Here is an 18,246-nt window from a genome sequence, read left to right as displayed (position 1 = left end):
TTAACAATCTTCCTGGTTACTCAAAAACCTTTCATTTCATCCAGGTTAGCCAACTCATTAGCCATAACCCATTCTAAGCTTATTTATTCCTCTCTGCTTCTACTCTAGCTCTTTCCCTAGTCATCTAAACCTTCCTACCCTTCAAAGCCCCAGCTACCAGCTGAGAATTTTCAGTTCTTATATGTGGCTCAATGTTTACGATTTAACTGTCCACTGTCTCAGGCTGCCTTTTGTTTGTTCCAGGAATGTCAGTATTAACTTCCTACCTAAAACGTGAGGTCTCTGCCCAAAAGGAGGTAGTTTCACACCTTTCTCTCTCAAAGAAGCAAGTATCTTCTTAAGCACAGCACAAGAAATAGTTGATAACTGATTTGTATTTTTAATATCTTTTAAAAAGTTATACTGTGCTATTTTAATTACAAAGAGACCCAAAGATAAGGAAATGGAGCCTTCTGCCAAGGAAATATATACATTCTAAAAATAGAACAAAACATACACATTCTATCAATTTTATTAAATCAAATATGTTATAATAACCTACAATTCTATATTAGCTTGCATTTCAAGCAACCTCACTTAGAAGCATCCTGCTTCACACAAGTCTCTATTTTCTCAGACTACTCTTACAAGTAGTAGTTTTTTTTTGTTACGGGTGTGACAAACTAGACTTTTAGGTTTCTCACCGAATCAAATGTACAATTTAGGAGATAAGGAGATCACCTGGGACAGATGAAAAGGTCACTGAGAACAACACCTCCTCTTCCCAACAAAAATTATAACTCTACAGTCTTTTTGAGAAATTGAGGCTAGATGCAGTGGCTCATGCCTGTAACCCCAACACTTTGAGAGGACAAGTTGAGAGGATCACTTAAGCCCAGGGGTTCAAGACCAGCCAGGGCAATATAGCAACACCCCTGCCTCTACAAAAAATAAAAGAAAAGGAGAGAAACTGACAAAGGAGGGAAAGGGAAAACTAGGAAAAGAAAAGCTAATTTCTCATGACTGTTAGTATTATATCTTTTCAAGGAAAGACTAAAAAATACTGCCTTTTACTCATTCAAAAGTTAGTATTTTCAGCAATTATACACATTTGGGCTTTTCACACATAGATCCGTATTATGAAAGACAGAAATATTTCTTCTTAAGAAAAAATCCGTGACTGCTCATTAGTTTATACCTTGCATAAGAAATGAGGTTATGCTGAAAAGGTCCTATGCTCTATATTTACAGGAATAAAACTGGTTCCCGGAAGACAGTAAAAATAATAAAATATTGTGAGTCTTCTTCACTCAATACCTAAAAATAAGTAATACTGAAATTGTTGGCCTCTCATTCTATTGTGAGGGTAATGTCTCATATGTCAAAGATCAGGTACATACCTTCATTGCAAGAGCAATTAAGGCCCCTTCGGTTGGCTTCCCCATTAAAGTGTCGTTTCTAATTACGGCATCATTGCACACACAGCCCGCCTAAGAAAAATACATATAAATTATGAAGCCATCACTGTGTCTTAAGTCATTATGAAGAAAGTCATCTTCCTGGAAAATATTTACCTCAACAATTCTGCTAACATCTGCATTATAGAATCCATGAACAACATCACCATCAACAATCACTTCCCCAAACTGATTATAGCCAACTCCAGTAACCTAAAGAACATAAAGTGGAATCAATAATACGAACAGTAGGCAATGACAAGACTTAGGAGAACCAAAAACTATGATGAGTTATGTTTATTTCATTTCATATATCATGACATTGTTAAAGTGTACACCTAGAAAAGCATTAAAATTTGTCTTAAAAGGGACATTTAATAGTTAAAGGAATATAGATTCTAATTTTCATGATAATTAACCTAAAAAGATATTGTCTTCCACTTATGATATACTATTAAAAGGATAAATACACCATAAAAATCTCTATACACAAGTGAGCTTAAATTTACATAACATTACACTTATATTGCATACTACAGGGTTTGCAAAGAACTCAAATCCATTACCACATCTAATATTTGACACACACCTGTGATCTAGACAAAAGCAGACTTCTTTTTGCAAATATGCAGGCTCAGAGACAAGAGATTTACCCTAGTACTTGCAAACTACTTTAACACAGCATATTATATACTGATTTTAAAAATCAGGTAGAGACAAACCAGATACTTATTCTATATGGCTGGAACAAACCAAGCCAAACAAAAGTAAATTTCAAAAGACAGGGAAGGCGGTGCAGGCTGTATGGTGCTCCATGGTGTCCCCCCCACAAAAAAAAAAAGTAAATTTCATAATAAAAATAACACAGTTTAGAGAGAAAATAACAAATGGCTAATGCTTGACATATAAAATGATGAACTTAAAACAAAAGAAAAACTAATATCCTATCTTCCATACTTGGATCATATAAGCACACGTAACCCCAATAACCCTTCTGAGTCATCCAGAAAGAGCACATTCACCAACGTAGCATTGGGTATCCTTGAGCAAACCTAATACCTACTCTAAATATCAACAGTCACATTTTAAGGCCTATGTAAAATGGACCTAAATAGACTCAACTACAACTTCTGTCAATCTGTCTAATGCTTACTTTGCTCAGTGAATTAGCTGTAAATACATTAAAAAATATTATACCCATCATAAGCAGTGTTAAGAGCATTCCAGTCACAAATACTGCAAAGACTGGCTGGGATTGGAACTTGTCTACAATCAGCTTTAGGAAGAACCATTGCATAGTATGAGCACTTAAGAAACTGTCAATATATAATTTTTAAAATAAAGTCATTCATTCATTCAACAAGTACTTATTATACTATGAGGTAGGCTCTGTGCTAGGCAACATAGTTCCTACTTACTTATAAATTGTGGTATAATGGGAAAAAGGGATAGAAAATTCCACTTGGGATAAAGACCAAGAGATATGGAATGCTAAGAAAATACATAGGGCCAATTCTGAATGGTCAGAAAAGCTTTTCTGAAGAAGTGGGGCTGGAACTGAGGTACAAAGGATGAAGCAGCATTAGAGTACCCTGGAGTGAGAAGAGCGGAAAGGTCCTGAAGTAGGAGGAATTTTGTCAAATTGAAAGAAGTATAAAGCCAGTATATTTGGTGCACAGAAAACAAAGAGGAGCATATCAGGCTGGAGAGGGAAATAAGAGACAGAATATGTAGGGCCTTGAGAGGCCACAGTTCAGAATCCTAGTCACAGTGGAAAGCCATTGAAGTATCTTAATTTAGGGAGTGATATGCTCAAAATCTGGTTCTAAAAAGATCCCTCAAGCTGCATACAGAGGGCATCAGGAATGGATAGTGAAGAGGCTATATCAGAAGGGCAGGTGAGAGATGATGGTAACTTAGACTAAGAAAGCTGGCTGTAAAATAGATGCCTAGGGAAGTTACTTAGGTCAAAATTGGCAGGATTTGATGATGGATGGATGAGAGGTAATTGAAAGAGGGGTGTCGAGGAGAAATCCAAGTTTCTGGATTGAACAAGTATACAAGTGGAATGAGACAACGACTTTATAGAATCACACAGGAAGGAAATAACAGCTAATTTATAGCCCTTTTGAAGGTTAAGACATTGGAATTGTTAGGAATGTTAAACACCAAGTTTCTTAACTGTTGTTTAAAAACATATAGAATACCTCAGCACGCTGACCATCTGAAGTAAATATATGAGTAACAGTCATCTCATTCTTCGTCAGTGTTCCAGTTTTATCTGAACAAATCACATTACAGCAGCCTGAAGAATAAATCGTTACATGTCACCAACAGAACCAGGAAGAAATACAGGTTCACACAGAAAACAAATCAAAGACTCTAGAATCCTGTCCTGCTTCTCTGAATTTTTTAGAGATCAAGCTCATTGGTAATTTTAGGTTAATTTCTCTCATTATGCTTGCTTCATGATAAGGTAAAGTTTCTGAAATTAAAAATAAAAATTACATATTGACTTCTTCCTATTTATTTACTTACAGTTAGTTTCTACAAAGCTACTCCATATTAACTTTATATAACGATTTTATAAAATATGTTTTCTAGAAGTTGGATAGATTTCTAAATATAAACCCACATGATTTCTCTAGTCAGGATTTCTCAAGGTATTTCACCTTCTCAATATGAAAATGCAAACTGGAAATTAAATTCAGTACATTTTTAGATATCCTAAATTTAAAAAAAAGTTTTTCAGTATATTACACATAAAGATACAACAATATAATCACTTTATATTTACTGTTTTTATAAGCAAATTTCACTCAAGTATGGCATTTTGAGATCTGTAATAATCAATTACCTTTCTTGACACATCAAAAGAAAAAAAATTCTATTAATTTTACTTCACGGTTTCATTTGCTATATGGATTTTTATCTTCCCAGGATTTGAGCATTAGAACATTCCATGCTACAGAAAGATTTTTCTTAAAGTCCCCTCTCCTGAGAGACATAAATTTTTCACTGGCTTTTTTGGTAGGTAAAACCATACCCAATATTACCCTAAGTCAAATATCAGTATGCAAATCTCTAGAACAAAAATTGCAAAGCCCAAAGATGATCCACCGTTGACATGAACTAACACTGCATTGCATCTAACTCTTAACACATACTTACCCAGAGTTTCAACAATAGGTAGTTTTTTCACAATGGCCCTTTTCTTCACCATTCTCATAACACCAAGGGCTAGTGTCACTGTGACCACAATGGGAAGACCTTCAGGAATTGCTGCTACAGCCAAACTATGACCAATACATATATGCACATAGCATTAAAACGCAAGTTAAATAATACCCACAGCAATACTCTGAATTCAATATTACTTAAAATAAAAGACTTTAATAAAATACAAAATTAATACTGTCAACACCTAAAATATGGACTTCTTGAAAGGAAAGTTGATTAACATTTACTAGACATCTACTAGCTGCCAGGGTAAGCAGTGGTTAAGAATATAGGTTCTCACATCAAATTGCCTGGATTTGTATCCCTGGTTTCACCAACTTTTACTTGTGTGACCCTGGGCTACTCATTAAGCCATCTCTCTAGTTTATGTTCTTCATTGGTAAAATATGATAACAGCAGATGTTCAAACAAAAACTTGTACATGAATGTTCACGGCAGCATTATTCACGATATCCAAATAGGCCAAAAAATATCCATCAACTGGTGAATATAAAATTGTGATAGCCACACAATGGAATTCAGCCACAAAAAAGAACAAAGTACTAATTCCCGATACTGACATGGATGAACCTTGACAACATTATGCTAACTGAAAAAAGCCAAACACAAAAGGCCCCATATTGTATCATTCAACTTACATGGAATATCAGAATAGGTAAACTCATACAGATAGAAGCAGATTAATGGTTGCCAGGGAAGGGCAGAATGGGGAGAATGGGGAGTGATTGTTTAATGTGCTCAGGCTTTTCATTTGGGGTGATGAAAAAGTTTTGGGGGATAGATAGTGGTGACAGTTCTAAAACATTGTAAATATACTTAACTCCACCAAATTGCATACTTCAAAACAGTAAATTGTATATGTTTATTTTATTACAATTTTAAAATTTAGCTGGGCATGGTGGCTCACACCCGTAATCCCAGCACTTTGGGAGGCTGGGGCTGGAGGATCACTTGAGGTCAGAAGTTCAAGACCAGCCTGGGCAACACAGCAAGACCCTATCACTACAAAAAATAAGAAAAATTAGCTAGGCATGGTGGTGTGCACCTGTAGTCCCAGCTACAGAAGGATGGCTTGAGCCGAGGAGTTCAAGGCTGCAATGAGCTGTGATTGTGCCACTGCACTCCATCCTAGGCAACAGAGCAAGATCCCACCTCTTAAAAAAATAAATAAATAATTATTTTACTCTTTCCCTTTGTAATTGAAAAAAAAACTAAGTCAAGTCTTTTTTTGGTGCCATTCTAAATATTATCTCTTTACTATGCTACAGTTAAGAACACAAGCACTCCTATCCTTCACTCTACCACTGTTCTCTCTGCTGCTTCTACTCCCTAATTTCTATTACTTTTTCTTTACCATGATTTAATATCATTAACATCCTTTCCTATAATAATTAACCTTTTCATGCTGTGTTTACAGGTTGATTCTAAAGGCTGAAAGCAAATGAACAACATTTACAATACTTCTGGCCCAACAGTGTACACTGAAGAGTTAAGAAATATGTACCATCACAATTAAATGTTGGTAAACAAGCATCATAAAAGATGAATACTGTCATACATTCTTTCAGCAAAAATGGATGGTCCAGATACTTGTTGGAAAACATTGCATGATAAAGTCCTTGCTACAGAATGACTGACTGAAAGATAACCCCTGTTTCTTTATTGTCCTTAGAAATATACTGTTCACTCATCAATTCAGGAGTTTGTGAAAATCCTGAATTGTGAAAAGCCTGAGCACATTAAGCAGTCAGTCCTGAGTATCACCATCTAAAGACTCACAATCTTGAGATTTCACTTATATGATTAATTTTACTCACTTCACTACAGCCTATACTGCTTCTCTTTGGCTTTTTACATTCATCTTCTGATTTGTCTAATAATTGTGGAAAGTCTTCTCTGTCAGTTATTCCTTTGTATTATACAAAGTAAAAAATTCTGAATTCTCACTTTTGTTCAATGAATGCTACAAAAACAAAAAAAATCTACAAAGACTGTGTCTCCAGATTTCTTTTATACCTTCTTAAATGATGACGCAGTACTTTGGGCAACACAATAGGAAAACTAAAGAGTAACAGAATAGTGATAATTTATTTTATCACATCAATCTTCTCGCTGATTCCATCATTCTTCTGCTTTCTTACTGTTTTAGTCACTTTTAGCACCACTAGAAATAATTTGAAAAGAATTCCTAGGGTGATGAAACTGCAAAATATTTCAGAAATTTAAAAAATAAGATCACTAAAGATCCCCTAATGCATCTTAAATTTATAAAAGAATCCAATGGACACATACAGTAATAACAAAACAGAATGAGTTTTACTCTATTTTAAAAATTTTAAATTTCTTCTCCATTGGAAGACCTTGAAAAGTAAAAGTCCTGGTATGTCAGTCTGTACAAATAGTTAGAAATGCCCCTCCTCTCAAAAAATTCCTCGGAAACCATAACTGGGTCTAAAAGATAGTAAGTCAATGGTTAGTATCTCAAACTCCCACCCCACTTTCAATTTATTTCCTATTTAACCCACAGCTTTTTTATACAGATTTAAACCAAGAGTTTCAAATTGCATTTTCACCCCTTTGAGTGAAAACTACATTCCTTCACTATATCACAAATACCTTTTTACTTCTTATTCATTCTATCTATTCCTTGTAATCTATTTGATTTTTCATATTGAAAGACAATGACTTTTATTCTCATACTTGAATTATCATTTCCTAGGCCTACTATAGATGTCATCCAGGATTTCTATTCCTTAGATGCCTGATTCTTATATCCACCCATCATCATCATCTTTTCTTTCACCCTTGTTTTCCTGGAATTCATACAAGAATAGGAAAGAAACAAATTTTTGAGTACTTGCCTACCTATCTGTAATTAATTGGATTGATACTTTGACTAGATACTATTTACATATTTATAATCATTTTCTCTCATAATTTGATATCACTGCCCCACTGTATTCTAATATAATCTGATGTTGCTGTAAAAGAAGTTAATAAAATACTTTTCCCCTTCTGCATTTAATTAACAATCCAGTTCTGTTCCCCTAGTGACCTGATGAGGGTAGTATGTCAAGTATATTGTTAGGCAACACCACTTACAATAAAGGGATCCCCCTGACTGATAAATTGTCTCTGGACTGGGGAAATTATAATTATCTTAGAGGAAGCCATAACTTTGAGTTTCCTGAGTGTAGTGACTCTTATAACTAGACATGTTTGGTTGGAAAGTGTGTATTTCAAGAGATGTTGTCTTCTGTGGAACAGGTGGTCTTTTAACCCAGAGTTGCTCCCACACTCACAGGGTTGACCTCATCTCCTTGTACTTGAGTGAACTGTTACATGGGCTGCTACAAAGACTCTCTCAGAAGAAGGATGCCTTAATTTGCTCTCCTATGTTCAGGGCACAGGTACCAAACGTAGCTTATGAAAGTCCTGTGAGTTAGAATGTTTAGAAGAACCTAAAAAGACTTTGTGGTAGAAACTGCAGTTGCTAATGAGAAGTCTGATGCCAGCCTAATTATTCTTCCTTTGTAGATAACCTGACTTGTTTTCTTTACTTTCATAATGATGTATCTAGGTTGAGGTTTTTCCTTCTGCTTCGAATTTAGTGAATCCTTTCAGTTTATAAAGACTCATTTGCTTTGGCTCAAGAAAATATTCATGTATCATAGCTTATGTAATTTCCTCTTACCTCTTTTTAAAACTCCTATTAGTCATAAATAATATTTCCTGAAATTATTCCTCTTTGTCATTTTATCTCATTCTGCTTCAGATTTTTTGTTCTGACTTTTGGGAGCCCTTGCCCTACAATTTAATTTTTAATTTCAGTAATCATAATCATAAACTTCTAAAAACTTTTTGTTCTCTGATCCTTTTCTACAACGATCTGTCCAACTGTCATATATGAAGTTTCTTCACAAATCTCTGAAAATGCAAACATTTCCATTTATTTTTAAATCTGTCTTCTGCTTTTTGAATTTTCTTTTTCCTCCGAGACTAATAATTCAGTTTCTATATTGTGGACTTTTTCAGTTTGTGTGCGTTTTCAGTTTGACAATCCTTAACTGTTTATCTCTATATAACGATGCAATAGTGGGTAAATAATTCCATATATCTAGTGTGGCTTTCTTCCACCACCATATATGTAGGTTTTCATTTTCCTAGAAATCATTTCAATATATGAATTTTGACCTATTTAAGATATTATATTTTTACGGGCTCTATATAATACTGACCTTCATAATGAAATGTAAGCTATGCCTATCAGAGAAATGAGAGAGGTAAAAGAGACTTGAATGATAAAGTTTTAGAACTTACCTTACACTAATAGTAAACATTTCCAGGATATCTTTTCCTAGTAACCAGCCAACCAACATGATGATACCTGGAACAGAATTAAATTGCTATTTTTTCCCCTTTATATAAAATCACCTAGAAGGGACAGAATGACAAGCTGAGGGCATCTAAAAGGCCCCTTAATATATAAAACGGAAAGTAGATCACAATTTAAAAGTTTTATAAAAGTCCATTAAGCAGAGGAGATTAAAGTTAACACTGCTTAATGTCAATACTGTGCGTGCATGCTCACATGCACACACACATATATAATTTTACCCCTCTGGTTGCCACTGCTCCCATGTATCCCTTAATGCAATAGTATCTGGTAATATGGGAAAATATTACCAACATTTTCATACCATGGAAAAAAAGAGGCAGCATCAAGCATATTGGTTTTCTATTTACTATCACTTTGCAGTAATAAACCCTGGAACTTTATTTTTCGTAACTCAATATCAAAACATTACACTTATATACTACATTCAAAGGAACCCTTAGGACTTAGCTCAAAGAGTGAGATACCTTAAGACACCTAAAACTGCATTAACATTTAAAAATTTCTACTTTTGTGGTATTTAAAAAATTTTTAAAAATCAATTGATATGAACCATAATCCCTTTTTCAACCTTTTATCTTTAAAAAGAGGGGGCAAGAAGTACACCACCAGGTTTGTGAGGAAAAAGGAAATAGTATCATCATAGGTTTGATAAAATAAAGCAAATTCAGAATTGTATTCTAGATCAATATGAATGTTTAAAATAAGTTTTTTTTATCTTTATATTAACTACAATATAATGATCCAGACAGTAACCTTCTAAGATCCCATTTCAAATACTATACTGATAAAAGAAATAATGTCCAATGAATTATGCCAGGGGGGTCAGCAAACTACAATCTGTGGGCCTCCTGCCTGTTTTGGGGAATAGTTTGTTGGAACATGGCCACATCCATCTGTTTATATATTGTCTATGGTTGTTTTTGTGTTGACAGTACAGTTAAATGTGTCCAACAAAGTCCATATGGACAACAAGTCTAAAATATTTACTATCTAGTCTTTTTTTACAAAAAAAAAAAAAAAAAACTTTGCTGACTCCTGATTTGGATCTGGACCCTCAGTCTATTCTACATTACCCTCACAAGAAAAATTATGTCCAATGTATTATACTAATATAAAACCAGATAATCATGAAGTTGAAACATGTTTATCACTAAATATAAGATAGTTTTATTGTACAGTATTAACATAAGCTAAAGATTTAATTGGCTAGAATGCCCTTGAATTTATACACTCAGTATAAAACTTGTAGAAAATAAATAGCAATCATCAAAGGAAAGGAGCTATGAGAACGTACACATCAGTTAAACAATAATAACGAAATATCTTCCCACCTTCTACTTTATGTTTATGATAAAGAGATAAATAGAATATTTAAGAAATTATTTCACTGAAGTTATATAGCAGAAATATTGCTTTAAAATTGCATTACTGACTTGAAAACACTAAGCTAGCTAGAATAATTAAAATAACATGGTAAGAGAATTAAAGAAAGGGTAAAAAGACTCCAAAATTAATGCAAGTGTTTAATGTATGATAAAGATATCATTTCAACTCATCAAATAAAAAATGGATTACAGAATTAATGGTACTGGGATAATTAATTACCATTTGATTAAAAAATTTATAATTCTGCCTTAAGCCATGTACTGAAATAAATTTTAAGTAACACAGTAAAATTAAGTGTCAAAACTAAAAACTGTAGAACAATGTTTAAACAAATGTTCTTATAAACATGGGGTTGAGAGAGTCTTTATCGATGGAACACAGACAGACACCTTGATTGTAGAGATCATCAAGAGGAGGGTGCCAACAGAATCCCAGGAAAGGGGGATGTTTCAATAACACATATCCCCCCCTCCCTCCTACCAAATTTATTATATATCCCTAAAAGGCAATTTAAAAATTGGGGAGAAAACTACTTGTATTTTAAGCAATAAAAGGACTGATAACCTAGTTATATAAAGAGCTGTTATCAGTGTAAGACTCAAGATAAAAGGGACAAAAATAGTTGGTAGACCATAAAATGAAATAAAAATAATCAACATACATATGATAAAGTATTCAGTTTCTCTAATAATGAACTTTGATGTAAAATAACGGGAAGTCTTTTATTCATCTGTGAAGTTAATGCCAACACTCAAAGTTGGCAAAAATTTAAAAACTACATGAATATCCTTTGACTCAATAATTTTACTTCTAAGAATTTAACCTAAAGAAATGAGAGCTTTTACAGTAAAATACCTGCACTGAAGAACTATTCATGAGTTTAAAAACTCAAAAAACTTAGGTAAATGTCTAAAAGAAGTCTGATATTACTTCTTCTCCTTCACAAAACAGAACACTATACAACCTTTAAATTTATTTTAGGTGAGCATCTATTTAATGACAAGATGTTTATGATCACATATGTGAAACAAAAAAAGAAGTCCATAAAATAGCAGCATCACATTTTTGTTGAAGACTTGAAATACAAAAACGCTAAAATGTTTATAGTGATAGTCTCTGATTATCAGAATTATACAGAGTTCTATTTTTACTTTGTGGAAAAGGACAATGGCTAGGGATTAGTTTCATAATTTTAAAAAAATAAGTATTAAGCTTATAAAAAGAAAAACCAATAAATAGGACTAGAATACCACCACCCTTCACATTCAAAAAAGAAAATACAAATAAAAATGTAACACATACATACTCACTCTTCTCTTACCTATTATACCAAAGGAGTAAAATGAAAGTTGTTTTCCTAAGAGGTCCATACTCTTCTGTAGAGGAGTTTTTGGTGCCTTAACAAATTGGAGAAGAATGTCACCACAATTAGCTAAATTTACTAAGCTTTACCAGATGCCAGGGACTCTGCTAAGTGCTTGGCATACCGATTTCTAAGTTAACCATGTAACAATCCCACCACAAAGTAAATATTAATATTACCAAATAAGTAAATATATTTATTTAACTATCCATGAACCACTGTTCCTATCTTAAAAAAGGAACAGGTACTGAGGACTATCCATTATCTGGTAAATGGCATAACTATGGATATGTTACACTTCAGGGAACTTCGAGAAACTGAAGTTTAAACAACTCCTAAGGTCAGACAGTAAGGAATGAAAACTCTCTCCATTTTAAGAAGCCTGTTTATTTGAAAAGGTCCATTCTCCCTATGATTCCCTTTAAGAAAAAATCTGTTCTCTCTCCTACCAACTTCTGTAGGACTTCATTACCATTTTTCCATTTTTCCCTTTCTCTACCCACAAACCTAAGTCTGTTTATCCTGTGGGGGCTCCCTGATGTGCTAACCCTCTTCTCTGCCCATCCATTCACTTCCAAGTTTCTTGGAATAGTTTTCTATGTTGCATCACATACCGCAGTCTTGGCAGGTTACTTTAGAAATTCAGATGATTTGAGGAGGACATGACATTTGCAGAATACAACTTCTTTTTTATATATAAGAAAGTATTTTAAATGAAAGAACTCATCTTTAATACCCTTAACCAAGAATATCTTCTAGGTTATTTGACTTGGCAATCTTACCCGCCTTCCATTACTTAGAACTATATAAAGTTGGAAATTTTGTTACAAGTGTTCTGAGGTGCAAATATACTAATTAGTAATCCTTAAAATTAATATGACAAAGCTAATTTCTAAAAAGAATAGTATCTATAAACAATTGTCTGTAAATCTTTTTCTACTATAACCAATGAATAAAAATCAAAATCTTTTAGAATACTGACAATGTCAATTCAGGCCCTTCTGATTACAGGCTTTCAAATTATGTCTCTAAAAAGAGACAACTGAGTGATATTCTGAATAAAATAATGCTCTCAATAGCACATAAAATAATCCACCAATATTCTCTTTTCATCTACTAACAATGAGAATTTCACATTTGAAATAAATGCATCAATATATTAAGTACTCACTTCTTCTGCTTGCATCATTTTAAAAACCTCCCCAAATTCAGAATTTTCTCCTGTTCCAATGACAATACCCTAAGGGGAAAACAGGAAAATACATTTACATTCAGATGGAATCACCTATCAAAAAAACAACAAAAAGCTTTCATGCCCATTTTTCAAAGTCTTACATACAGTGAAGATGTCTGACATACATATCCAAGGTTTCTTCAGCAAATTTACTTCATGTTATTGTCACCAGTATTTACCCCTTATGATACAAACTATGGAAATAAATACTTCATTACACTTATTACTGACTCAACTCCTAGGCCCATTTTGTGCCTATATTAACATTTCTGAAATTCACGTCTATATTATACTGAATAGAGACATTTAACTTAGTTTCTTTTCCCCCTCATAAGCTAGTTAATGGTGCCTTTTATATTGGTGGAATATTAGAATCCAGGAAGACAGTATTTGAAATCAATCAGTAAGTGAACTATAGTCAGAATATTATAGCCTGTATTATATATCAACTAAATTAAAACTTTATGTAACTAGTAATGAACATATCCATGAACTACTTGTTTCTATCTTATACAAAGAACAGGTACTGAGGATGATCCATTATCTGGTAAATGACAGAACTACAAATATATTCTTCTTCGGGGACACAACTTCTCCCCAATCTCACAAATAGGTGCCAAGTGTTACTATGTTCAATTGTATTTTTGTCATATATTTCGAAAAAACTTCCACATAAAATAAGCAAAAAAGAACTGAAAAAACAGTCTAAGAACCTTCTTTTTTCAAAACAAGAAAAAAAATTACCTTTGCTTTGCCACATCTGACAAGTGTTCCCATGAAGGCAATGTTACTTCTTGATGCAAGATCTCCATTAGTTGCAGCTGGCTGAGGAGCTGTCACCTTAGAACAAGGTGTTGTCTCTCCTGTCAAGCTGGATTCATCAATGGAAAGATCCACAGCCTTGGGGAGCAAAAAGAATTCCATAAATTTAAGTTTGTGCTACATTTAACATCTCAAGAGTTCGTAACCATCACTTCTTCCTCAAATATTCCCGTTCTATTGATTAGCCACATTTTGTATCACACATCCTTACTCTAAGTCAAAAGATCAGAATGGCCCCAGCAGGAACAACATCACCTCCACAACCTCAGAACTTGTTACAAATGCGAATCCTCTGCCCTACCTCAAAAACGTAAGAGTGGGGAAAGTAAATCTAAAAGACTGTGTTTACAAGCTCTCCAGGTGATTCTGCTGCACACTCACTCGAGTTTGAGAATTAATGGAACACAGTATTTCCCAAACTACTTTGATCCATTTTACTCCAGAAGCTCTTATTCAAGGGTCTTTAGGATACTCTTTGGGAAATCAGGAACTAGGTTCATGATTTTACTAATTTTACAGGCTCATTCACTCACCCAACAAACATTTATTGACTTATCTTAACATATGTGCTAGGCACTGAACTAGATCCTGGAAAGAAAACAAGATAAATTACTGTGCAATCTCACTGCTATTTTAAGCTGATGCGTTTCTCATTCAGGCCTCTTAAAGTTCACACTATATACCAAGTACTCTAAACTTTAACACTTCTTTTTTTTCTTTTTTGGAGGAGAGGAATGAAAGGTAATATTAGTTCATCTCCTTATGAGCATAAATACCTCAATAATCTCATATAAAATTATAAAAAACTGGTTTGCAGATTCTTCTTCCCCACATCTGCAACAAAACCATTTTAATTTGATCAATGCCATTCCTTCATGCACTTAACAAATATTTCTTAGTGTTTACAATGTGCCAGGCCCTGTGCCGTATCACACAGTGGGAGAATCAGCAATGAACAAAACCAAGTTCCTACCCTTAGCTATTATTCTAATGCGGCGGGGGGGGGGATGGACAATAATAGGAATAGAGTGACATTTTAGACACGAGAAAAGAGAGCATTCCTCAAAATCAGGTAACATGTGCAGAGCCCTGAGAGATCTGAGAGCTTCAAGGTTGGACCATGATCAGGGAGAAAGGATTCAAGGCAAAGGAAGCAAAAAGTACAAAGACCTTGGGGGCAAGAACATACTTATGTTCATGTGCGAGGTAAACATATAACTTCGTAAAAACAATCAAGAATTTACATTAGATCATGAAGTTTAAAACTGTTCAGCATGAAGATAAATTATAACATATAAATCCAAAGAAACAAAACTGTGTTGGCATTTCCCAAAAGTTTAGGTACTATGGCAATGAAATGCATTTTAGTATCAATAGGCTTACAAAAAATTATTCCTTAAAACACAAATCAACAGACCTTCAGTCTTCAGAAGACTTCACATTTAATATAATTGTGTATGCAAACACAGCCAGGTAAATTTGAGTTCCTTACCTCAATCCAACTATAGATTAAAAAAAAACACCTGTCACATTTGAAAGCAATGAATTTTTCTTCATTAAAGAAACGTATTTATTTGGCTCTTTTTTCCAAATTAACCTTAGAACTCAATAACTTTTCACACTAACACATTCTGAAAATCCCACTCCCACCCGCTACCAGCATGCAAAATCCTACTATGGAAGAAATCATCCCTGGCACTGTGTCCCACTGGACAGAGAAAGCCATGCCAGCTCTTGAGCAGAACACAACACATTGGGCTTCAGCTGTATTTCTCATTTGTTGTTGATGTGAGGGGTTGAGGCAGGGGTAAGGAGGGAGAGTGATTGGATTTTGGTTTGTTCCCCATTAGAAAACAACAGTTTTGTTCTTAACTTCATTTCATTTGGAACTAAGAGGCCTAATTTGATGGTTTTCAATCTCTTCTTCTCTGTCCTGATTTTAAAAGCCCTCCTTTTTTTTTTTCTTTTCTTTTTTTAGGCATATATAGTAATATTCGAAAGATTTAATTTGGGTAACTTTGAATCTTAAAAGAGAAAAACAAAGCATGTGAATAAACATTGAAGTGTTCACCTCAGGTAGGAACCACACTGCTTGGATCTTTGTAAAAACCAGTTTTATATGTCAAGGAGGAGTTTAAGGCCTTTCTGACCACCTTGTGTTCCCCTTTCCTGTGCAGCCATGGATTACCTGGAGTTGTTCCTAGCCATATCCCACATGCCCCTATATTCGTATTTTCTAATTTCTTCTGGGAGGCTGGGCTTCCCATTCTCCACCAGCAGCTCCAGCATCCCAAACTTTCTACTCCTGCTGATCCTCTCACCAACAGGGGTGGAAACTAGAGGGCACTTTCTGGTCTGTTTTCAAAGGAACTTATGAATTCTATTAATCTTTACAAATATAAGATGAAAAAATAATTTTTCAATACTTTTTATTAATCTTTTCTTAAAATGAAAAGAAACTCCTATGATCAATAAAGGAAGGTGGCTATGGTTGCATGGTTCATGGGTTTTTGTAGTTTTTTTTTTTTTCTCTTTTTAACCTTAAGCTTTAAGTTGAAACATTCTCAGGTGTTCAGGGGGAAACATCCTTTTAAAATGGGTCCTTGTGCTTGCCTTCTGGGGAGGCAGTCCAGAGGAGGTGGGTCATATGGCATTCATGCATGTTATTATATATGCAGCCTACACCCATCCCTTCATCCCCAACCTTTGCCTCCTGGGTTGTTGTGCTACTTTCCCCTTACTTTGCTACATTTCTATAGTTAAGTGGTTTTACTTGAATGATTCATGTTTAGGGGGAAAAATGAAAATCTCCCTTAAAATTTGTTCCTACTCCTACAAATAAAAAAAAATAAATGAAGTGGCAGATGTTAAAAAAAAAAAAGGGTAAGAAAACCTCCAAAAATAGACCTTCCTTCAATGATTCTAATACTAATAACAGTCAGCTAACATTTCATTGCTTACTATCTGCTAAGCACTATGCTACATACCTATGCTAAATTATCACATTTAATTCTACTAACAACTCCTATGAAGGAAGTACTATTATAACTGCTTAGCAGACACTCTGAAAGGTTAGGCAACTCACTCAACATCATACAGACAGAAAGTCATGGAGATGAGATTCCAATGTTGACAGATGTTAACTCCAGATTACTCTTAATTATTTAGAGGATCAATGTGCAAAGTATTTCTCCCCCCTAGTTCTATAACTACTTCTAGGAGGTCACAGGTATAACACATTAAGCAAAGAATGTAAAAAACTATTTTTCTGAATTCCAAAAGTCAACTTACATAAGGTTCATTTTATTTAACAAACTCTTTAATGCTTCTTACGACAATCAGGATTTTATGTTATTTTCTGAGCTATTAATTAGAAAAGAGACCTGTTACTATTTAAAAACAAACAAATACTTGTATACATTTACAGAATTCTTTCTCTAAGAGAGGTGAAATTCATGTTTTTCCCTCTGAAGATTTTTTATGTTAAGAGTAAATCTTAAACATAAATACTAACATGAGGTAATTGTTTATAGGGAGAAGGAATAAAAAAAAATAATCAAAATAATTTGACATTTTTAAAAAGAGAGAAAGGCATGGCCCTATTGGCTCTTTTAGTGACCTAGCTCTTCAGTTTCAGTCTTAGCAGAACAGCCATTTAAGAAAGTAAGAATTTTTGGTTATGGCTTTTCTACAGAAAAGAAGGTCATTTATAGCACAACAGCAATCAACCTTGCCTAGTGTAAGAGACAGACTGATGTGGAGCTTGGGACTCTCATTTTTTTCTATATAATTAGAAATTTGTAGCTGAAATGTAAATTATCAATAACATATAAACAATGAAATCTGTCTAAATCATACCATGTCCCAAATGGCAAAGATCTCAACTATCTATTGAACAAGAATATTTTCTAAGTTACAAGTTATTTTCTCTCAATGGTGACTGCAAGAGTTTTCATAGGAAGCAGTTTTGAGGGAGTGGGGGTAAGGAGATCACTCCTAACAAGAGCGGTATTTAATAAATTAGGCAAGCCTATTACAGTTTAATAAAGTCACAATTTAGTTCATCTGAGAATAAAGATATTTGAGTCATAAATACTCAAAGTGAAATCAAAGAATAAAAGATAAAGTGAAATCAAAGAATCAGCCAACCCATGCCTCCTGGCCAAAATTTTAAACATTAAATCTTCAGAAGAGCTGTTAATGAAATGGGAAATAAGTTTTTCAGTTTCATTTCTCCCTCAGGTACTCCAGTAGAGGTTTCAATAAGCTACAACACAGTTCAAAAACCAAAATATAAATAAGAATCAAGATGTATATATAATTTATAATCTGGATATTTAACACCTACACAATAAAAAAGATTAGA

At 33.9% G+C, this 18,246-nt stretch overlaps 1 protein-coding gene across 2 annotated transcripts in view; it reads right to left on the bottom strand.

Annotated features, from left to right (window-relative positions):
- The window catches only part of ATP2C1 (ATPase, Ca++ transporting, type 2C, member 1), a 76,866-nt gene that overhangs the window by 38,191 nt on the left and 20,429 nt on the right, over positions 1–18,246 (bottom strand). For both annotated transcript variants that reach the window (XM_012664263.1, XM_012664268.1), the window contains exons 4-11: positions 13,803–13,958; positions 12,996–13,064; positions 11,783–11,858; positions 8,997–9,063; positions 4,608–4,732; positions 3,644–3,741; positions 1,554–1,649; positions 1,380–1,469 (exon numbers count right to left, since the gene is read on the bottom strand). In XM_012664263.1, the coding sequence (XP_012519717.1) occupies positions 1,380–1,469; positions 1,554–1,649; positions 3,644–3,741; positions 4,608–4,732; positions 8,997–9,063; positions 11,783–11,858; positions 12,996–13,064; positions 13,803–13,835 (654 nt within the window). In that variant the 5' untranslated portion in view covers positions 13,836–13,958. The remainder of the gene's footprint in view (positions 1–1,379; positions 1,470–1,553; positions 1,650–3,643; positions 3,742–4,607; positions 4,733–8,996; positions 9,064–11,782; positions 11,859–12,995; positions 13,065–13,802; positions 13,959–18,246) is intronic.

The sequence above is a fragment of the Propithecus coquereli genome, unplaced genomic scaffold (assembly GCF_000956105.1).
Source record: "Propithecus coquereli isolate 6110/MARCELLA unplaced genomic scaffold, Pcoq_1.0 Scaffold12, whole genome shotgun sequence".
Taxonomy (NCBI): Eukaryota; Metazoa; Chordata; class Mammalia; order Primates; family Indriidae; genus Propithecus; species Propithecus coquereli.
The sequence above is the reverse complement of the archived record's forward strand: the minus strand, read 5'-3'. Positions and strand labels throughout refer to the sequence as shown.